Source organism: Brassica napus, unplaced genomic scaffold, assembly GCF_020379485.1.
Source record: "Brassica napus cultivar Da-Ae unplaced genomic scaffold, Da-Ae ScsIHWf_617;HRSCAF=912, whole genome shotgun sequence".
Classification (NCBI taxonomy): domain Eukaryota; kingdom Viridiplantae; phylum Streptophyta; class Magnoliopsida; order Brassicales; family Brassicaceae; genus Brassica; species Brassica napus.
The window spans coordinates 91072-98958 of NW_026016676.1; the positions used below are offsets into that span (position 1 = coordinate 91072).

The 7887-nt window shown below is 37.5% G+C and overlaps 1 protein-coding gene and 1 pseudogene across 1 annotated transcript; both read right to left on the reverse strand.

Moving 5' to 3' along the window:
- LOC125604741 (DNA damage-repair/toleration protein DRT100-like) lies at nucleotides 1–1296 on the reverse strand. The gene has a single exon (XM_048774941.1). The coding sequence runs from the start codon at nucleotides 1280–1282 to the stop codon at nucleotides 107–109; it is 1176 nt and encodes a 391-aa protein (XP_048630898.1). The 5' UTR covers nucleotides 1283–1296; the 3' UTR covers nucleotides 1–106.
- A 2480-nt stretch (nucleotides 1297–3776) lies between these two features.
- On the reverse strand, nucleotides 3777–5920 carry LOC125604746 (annotated as a pseudogene).
- Between the last annotated feature and the right edge of the window lie 1967 nt (nucleotides 5921–7887).

Here is a 7887-nt window from a genome sequence, read left to right on the forward strand (position 1 = left end):
TGATAATAATCAATCATAAAGTACCGAACGTAGCACACATTTATGTTTTTCTTCAGTGCATAATCATAAAATATAATAAGGTCTAATAAACGAAGATTACATAAAATCAGTTTTTCAAACAAGCCCTCAAAGGTTTGCCGCAAAGACAGTCGTTGTACATAAACGACGCCGCTTCAAGGTGACTGAACGGAGACCCCACCGGAATCCTCCCGCAGAGATGGTTATGGCTAAGATCCAAATGACCAATAAACGACGCACCAGAAATTGATCTCGGGATTGGTCCCTTGAGATTGTTATAAGACAAATCAAGTACAGTGAAGTAAGACCTTGGTCCGAACCCTTCCGGTATCTTCCCTTGCAACATGTTCCTGCTCAAATTCAAGTTCATCACCGATGACGTCATCAGAGTTTGTGGTATCTCACCGGAGAATTTGTTTCCGTCGAGGTTAAGCGTAGCGAGAACCGCCATACGGCCTAGGGACGCTGGAATCGGGCCGTATAGTTGGTTACCTGAGAGATCAACGTCCGCTAACCGGTAAATCCGGGTTAGTGATTCGGGAATTCGACCGGTTATCCGGTTCCCGCTTAGCAATGCGCGGCTGAGCATGGTTAACCGGCCGAAGTCCGGCGGGATTACGCCGGAGATGAGGTTGTTACGGAGGTCTAAGTGCATTAAGCTAGAAAGGTTGGTTAACGATTTTGGAATTGAACCGGATATCCGGTTATCCGCGACGTTTAAAACAGCTAACCGGTGTAACCTTCCGATGTCGTTTGGTATCCCGCCGGAGATTTGGTTTCCGATGAGATCGAGCGTACGGAGGAAAGGGAGACGTGTGATGCAGGTGGGAATCTCGCCGGAGATACCTTTCCAATCGGCGATGGTGATGGCGGAGAGACGAGCGAGGTCGCAGATAGCGGGAGAGATGTGTCCGGTCATGTAACCGGTTCGGTGAGCTCGCTCGAAGATGGGGTCTTCTGACTCGCCGCGGAGGTTGATGTCGGCGACTCGGTGAGTGAGCGAGTCGCAGCTAACGCCGTACCAGTTGTGGCAGCAGTCTTGGCCGGTCCATGAGTTGAAAATGCCGAGGTATGGCTCGTGGAGTGCTGCACGGAAAGCTAGAAGTGCACGGCGGTCTGAAGGCGGACAGCATGTTGCGGTTGAGACTAGAAGGAGGAGGAGTGATACGAAGACGTTGAGCTTCATTGTTCGAGATTCTCTTTTGTCACAGTGTTGGGAATTGGGACTTGATGTGTGAGTGTAGAAGATAAACGTTATGGGCATATAAATAGCGAATAATAATAAATAACGAATTTTAAAAATAAATATTTATAAACAAAGAGAAAGGACAATACTTGGCAAAAATACATTAAATATTATTTTTACATAGTTATTAGATAATATAGTTCGGTTTGGTTTATATGATTAGACATTTTGGACTCGAAACAACAATAATGGTGTGTTCGTGTAATCTTCATTAATCATTAAAATTCTACATTAAATAGTCAACATAAAATGCAAATTCATGTTAGATTTAATACTATACACCGAAATACCAACATTGTTATGGAATATAATGGTACTTAAACCGAAACTAATAAATTGGTGATTCAGAAAATGTAAGTGATTTAGGGGGTGTTAGTGGGACTTAGATTTCAATAGAGTTTGTTGATTTTAAAAGTTGAGAGATTTGTTAAATTTGGAAAGAGATGTAGAGAATTTTGTATATTGTGAAAATCTATGAAAATAAAGTAATGTAATGATTCTAAGAATTCAAGGTAAACATGTAGTATTCTCAAAATCTTAATTTGTGAGTTAAAATGATAAGAATTCAACTCCCAATAACACTTACTTTAATAGATTTGTAGAATCATTAAAATCTAAACTTTTTGAATAACAAATGATTTTGTATAGAGTTATAGAATCATCAAACCAATAACAATAGATTTCAATGAGAATATGAGAATCTATAAACCAATAACACTAGACTTAGAAATTCTAAGACTCATTATAAATCTCATCCCCACTAACACCCCCTTAAATATTTGCAAAATTGGTGATAACTTTCTTAACATGTGGCTTTGTTTAATGAATAACATGGGATTAAATGGTTCGTAATACTAGTTATGTGGACACAAATATGTAGAAACCACACACATGGATTAGAGTTTGAAGCACATTCATTAGATATCAATAGGGAAGCTTGCGGACAAACTAAGATAGAGACAGGAACTGGAAGTGGGGGAGAGTTTCCATGCAAATAATTGAAGCTACGATTAGATTTTCCGATGAGACTTGCCGGCTAGATAAGATTCGTCTACAATTAATCAAAAGTCACCATGATGCCACGTTGCCATGTCCTTGCATTTTAATCGTTTTTCTTTCATAAGCATTCTTCTACGCATCTTCCGAATCGCATATAATTGTAGTTACGTTGAATAAAATGTCACGATAGAAAGAGAAAAAAAAAAGAAATTTTACGATACTTTGTCCGTCCGCACATCTAGTTCAGCACCGACGGTTTTGTATAGAACCACAGGGTACATAAACAAAGAGACATAACTGCGATACATTTTTCTTGTTCTTGGCAATTGGCAATGGCATTCATAAATGATTAATATGAGACATATTATTACTCCATTAGGAATTTGTAGAAATGAGTTTAATATTCATGTTTGAATTCGCTGTTTGTTGCCACATCAGTACTACCTTTGACTATTTTACTTGTTGAGTTTATCAAAGTTTGTAGGATAGGTTTTTGCGGGTATTTTACGTGTTAAAAGACTCAAAACATTACAGTTATTGTTTCTGGTTATAATCATCCACGAACTCCAAAGCCTTGGTTGGTGATAAAATTGTGAAGATAATACTTTTATATAGAAAGGGTATCTTTCTGAAAAAAAAAACAATGTAATAAGATAGTCTTGAGTTAAACTTATAAATTTCGAAGTTTGAAATTTACAATTATTAAATAATAGAAAAATTATTTGTGAATAATTTTTTCATAAGTTTTATCTTTGTAAGATAGAGATAATAGTAAAATAGTTTAATACTCCCTCTATTTCAAAATACTTGATGTTTTAAATATGAATACACAAGAATTAATGAATAGTTTTTTTTCTTAAAAGTAACATTAAAAATATAAAGTAAAACTAATTCAACCAATCATAAAAACCACTATAAAACATTATTGGTGACACAGTTTTGTAAAACTAAAACTAATATAAAAATATCAAAACATCAAATATTTTAAAACATTTTAAACTCTCCAAAACATCATTTATTTTGAAAGGGAAGGAGTATATATCAACTTTAAACTCCAGTTCTAAAAAGTAACTTTTAAGCCCATAAAATCTAAACAAAGTGATGTGTTTTTTAACTTTTAAACCATAAAAACTTAACTTTTAACTTTTATTTTCAACATATAAGCTTAGCTTTTAAACCCTAAAACTTTACTGAACTTTTCTTTTCTCATCGCATAAAAATAAACTTTCAACTTTTCTTCTAGCACTTAATTTTAAACACACAGAAACTTGTAAATCCTAAAATATAAACAAACTGATGTGTTTCGTGAGCTTTTAAAATTCAGAAAAAAAAGAGTATACTTTTCTAAGACCTTTGATCCAATTGTCCATAAATCAACCGGATGATTTTCGTGGACAAATGTAGCAAAAGAGAACCGAATACTAAATTGAACTGGGCCTTTGGCCCATTTCTTCCTTAGAAATGGATGCTCATTAAACCTTTCCTGGCTTAATGCAAAGACAAACCATGAGGATACACACAAAAATGTCTGTGTCAAGACTTGAAAGCTCTCAATTGTCTTTTACAACATAGGCTTAGACAAAACAAACATCTTCATGCTCAGTCTCAGAGCAATTGTTTTCTTCTCTACTTACTTTTAAGATCTAACACAATTGACGTAAGAGACAGAGTGAACAAACCAGAAACAGAGATTAAAAATACTCCATTTGCTAAGAATCAGAGGACTCTGCTTCATTGCTCCACCAGAAGCTAACCGAGAAACTCATTGTTAAAGACCTGACATAGTGCCACCATTTGGAGGGATGTACAGCATTTCGCCTTCCTCTAGGATACAATCCATAAACTCTAGCTCCACCACCTTTGGAAACTCGTTCTTGTCGATGTTGTCAAGATCAACCTTCAACCAAAGTTTGAAACCACCCCGTTTGGACACAAGGATCAAGTCGACTCAGCTTCCGTTTAAACACAGTATCAGATTTGAATATAGGATTAGAAAACTACCTGGCTAGAGTTGCAAAGCATTGTCTCAGAATAAGGTAAAGTTCGTCTTGCAATGAGGATGGGTAAAGCCTTATATACTTCTTGCCAACAACCTGAAGAACAGATGATATCAAACATTAAATAGGAGAATGAAAAGAAAAAATTAAATAAATTTTCCGGGGTGAAACGATAAGTTTGGTTAGTCAAACTAAGAGTTTAGTTTTTGTTCAGACATCAGGCTTCAATCCAGCGAGATGATCAGGCTTTCTTATGCAAGAACATCAAAGAAGAAGAAGCTCGTTAATCACTTACAGAACGTATACATTGGGGACAAGCGTATAAAGAGAGGGAGCAGCACAGACAAGAAGCCATGTTCATTTATGGAAAAAGATCTGAAGCCATAAATACCTGAGCAAGTATATTATGATGTGGATCATGGTGTAAGGGAGTAACTGTCCCAGCCGGACCAAACCACGCATTAAGAGATTGGAGATCCCCTCCACCGACAAAACAGTAATCAGGAATACATATATCATCTCTCAGTTCATTTATCTGCCCACCCAGTCATGTTAAACCAATAAGCCATAGCTTCAAGTAATCAGTATATGATGATGATGCACAACACGTATACATGATACCTGATCAAACAACGGATGCTGAGCAAGATAAGTAGGCTCCACGGAGGTGGATCTATTGGTCCTCATCCGTTCAAGGAACTTGGAAAACGTCACAAGCTCTTGCTTCCAATCTGAACACAATAGTTTTTCCCCACCTGTATAGCATTTCAAACTTCTAACAGCTTTCAGCTATTCTGATTCAGTCAAAACTCTAACTCAACACTCAAAAGCTAACTAAAAACATGATTACAGATACAATAAGCGAAGAAACGATGAGTAAGTCACCTCGACGGGAACGGTACGGTTACCAGCAACAGAAGTGAGATAGTCCAAGTGGTTCCACTTGGTCCTAGCAGGCCAATGAGCCATACAATTGGTTATAACAACAGGTGTACCTGTCTGAAAATAATCACGCAGAAACCCCTCCATAGATAAGTCAGACCTCTTGTCTACTCTTCCACTAGTCAATGACCTCAAAGGTAGAATCTTTAGCACCTGCAAGTAAAGTTTTCAACAAACCCAACACTGTCAGTTCCCGACAAACTAAACTAATCCTACCAAAATGTTAACAAGATCTGAGCTTTTTACCTCATTGACGTCGACGGGAACTTCAGGGACAAGTTTCTCACCCTTGAAATCTCCGAGGCTCTTAGCCTTCTTACGAGCTTCAGAGGAGACCAAGAGCACAGAGTCGTGGAGGTCCTTGCGGAGAAGCGTCCCTCCCATGATGAGACCCATATCGAGCGCGCCGAGGGCTTCCCAAACTCGCCGGCGGCGAAATGGAACTTGGCCACGTGGAGACACGCCATCGAGTAAGCGTCGCGCCACACGGGGAGAACAGAGTGCCAGGGACCGGAGTGAAGCTGCTCCCAGGCCATATCACGCGCCGCCTCCGCCGCGCTTTGGTCGCCGGCGACTGCTAGCGCCGCCATGCGAGCATAGGCGTAACCGCCTTGAGCGGAGATCGACTGCAGCAGGGACTGCGACTCCGCGTCGAGGGTTGGAGTCGGGAGATGGAGGCTGTGGTTTGCCGGGAAGCGGCGGTGGGAGCTCCTGACATGGTTCGGGTCGGGTTTTGTTTTGGGGTTAAGTGAAGATATTTTGAGGTGAGAGTTGGGGAAAAGTGAGCTAAAAAGTGGAAAAGGGGAAGTGGGAAGATATTTTGAGTGATGATTAGGATGTGAAGATATTTTTTGTATTTATCACTCTGCTCTTGTCAATTATTTAGGAGTAAACCTCAAAAATCGTATTATTTATGCAATCATCCCTGATACTTTTTGTATTTACATTCCAAATATTTAATTTATCATAAATGCACCTTCCACATATAAACTAATTTTTATTTTAATCCTCTTATTTCATTTGTTTGACTAAATATTTATTAATAAAATATATTAGTTTGACTAAAAACTTATTAGTGTTTTATAGACCTAAGAGCACATCCAATGATGGAGATAGTCACTTTAGTTTCTTAATGATAAAAATAATCATATTTTATAATAGTTTAGTTTTTATTTAATTTTTAAATTTAATAAAAACAGATATTCAATTAAAGAAAGACATTTGTAATGAAGAGTCTAAAAATGTCTTTTATAAAAACTTTTTCTAACACAAATATTTCCATTTTGATATTTTTTTTTAAAATGCTCAAAAAAATCTGCCGATAGAGATGTTCTAAATATCTGAATTTCAAACCTTAAATTTTTTTTTGGTAATAACTAAATATATTATAGAAAAGAATTAGAAAATATTAAATGTAAAACATGAATTTCGTAAAAATTTATGGCAGTGTTAATAAAAAATACTATATATAAATTATCATAAACATAAAGAATTATCAGATGTAAAATTGTATATATTTACTTTCTCGAATAAAATAATATGTCACTATTAAAACTAATTTGTCTTTCTTAAAGTATTATAGAACTAGAGTGTTCTTAACACACATCTTTGGCTTGCTAATATTTGTCTTTCAGTGTTACTCATGATTAGTAACAATATAAATAAGCTCCGTTTTAACTTTTTGAAAGAAAAAAAAACTCTTCACATTTGAAAAAAAATTTAAATGTAGTTATTTATCACTAAGTCATGCTAAATATTTATGCTTGCGTTTACTTTGATACATTATTTATTTGTGGTGATACATTGATTAGTTCATTAAAATCTCGGTTATACTTTTTAAAGTACATAAGGTCGGTCCAATGAAATAAATATCCGACAAATGCTCCAGAACTTTCCACGGTTGATAAAGAAAAAGCGGTTGATGATATGTCGCTTTCGCATTGGCCGGATCGTATGTGACGTGCACTAACTGGCACGTCATATTTGTAGACACAATACTATTTGCCTTTTCATTTAGCTGATAGTCGACGTGGTGTTACAGTCAGCGCGACATCTGTACAACATGTTAATGATTTGGAATTTTATATAAAACAATTGCCTAGCGCAGAAGAAGAAAACAACTCCTATAGTTTTGAGAATCAAATATCCATCTTCTCTCCTCTCCTAGTGAGAAATTTTTCTCTTAAATCCTCTGATCTTCTTATCTCATCTTTATCTTTCAGAAGATTTAGAGTTTGATTTTGGGAGTGAGAGTTAGATGTTTTGTTTGCCGGTTTCGGTTTTACCGTCCGGCTCTTGTCTCCGGTGGTGGATCAGTTCCTCCGATCATCGTCCGGCTCTGCTCCGGGAAGCGACGACTCTCACAGCGTCGACTTCGTCGGCTTCTGTCTCCGGGAGACGATGTCTTCATGGAATCGTTCTCGCCGGCACCGCTCGATCTACGATTCAGTCTTCGTTGTCCGACTGCCTCTCGCTCCAATCCTCTGTTGATTAGGATCGATTGTGGCGTCGTTGTTTCTTCTCTTCTCTGAATTGTAGCATCCACCAAGTTTTCGGCCTTTCGTCGCGGTTTGAGCCTCTGTGAAGGATTGTTCTTCTGTGGTCGTCTTCGTCGTGTCGGGAGTTCCGTCGCTCCTTTCTGTGTTCCGTGTGTTGAAGTTAGTGGTTCGTCCTTTTTCGTTTTGA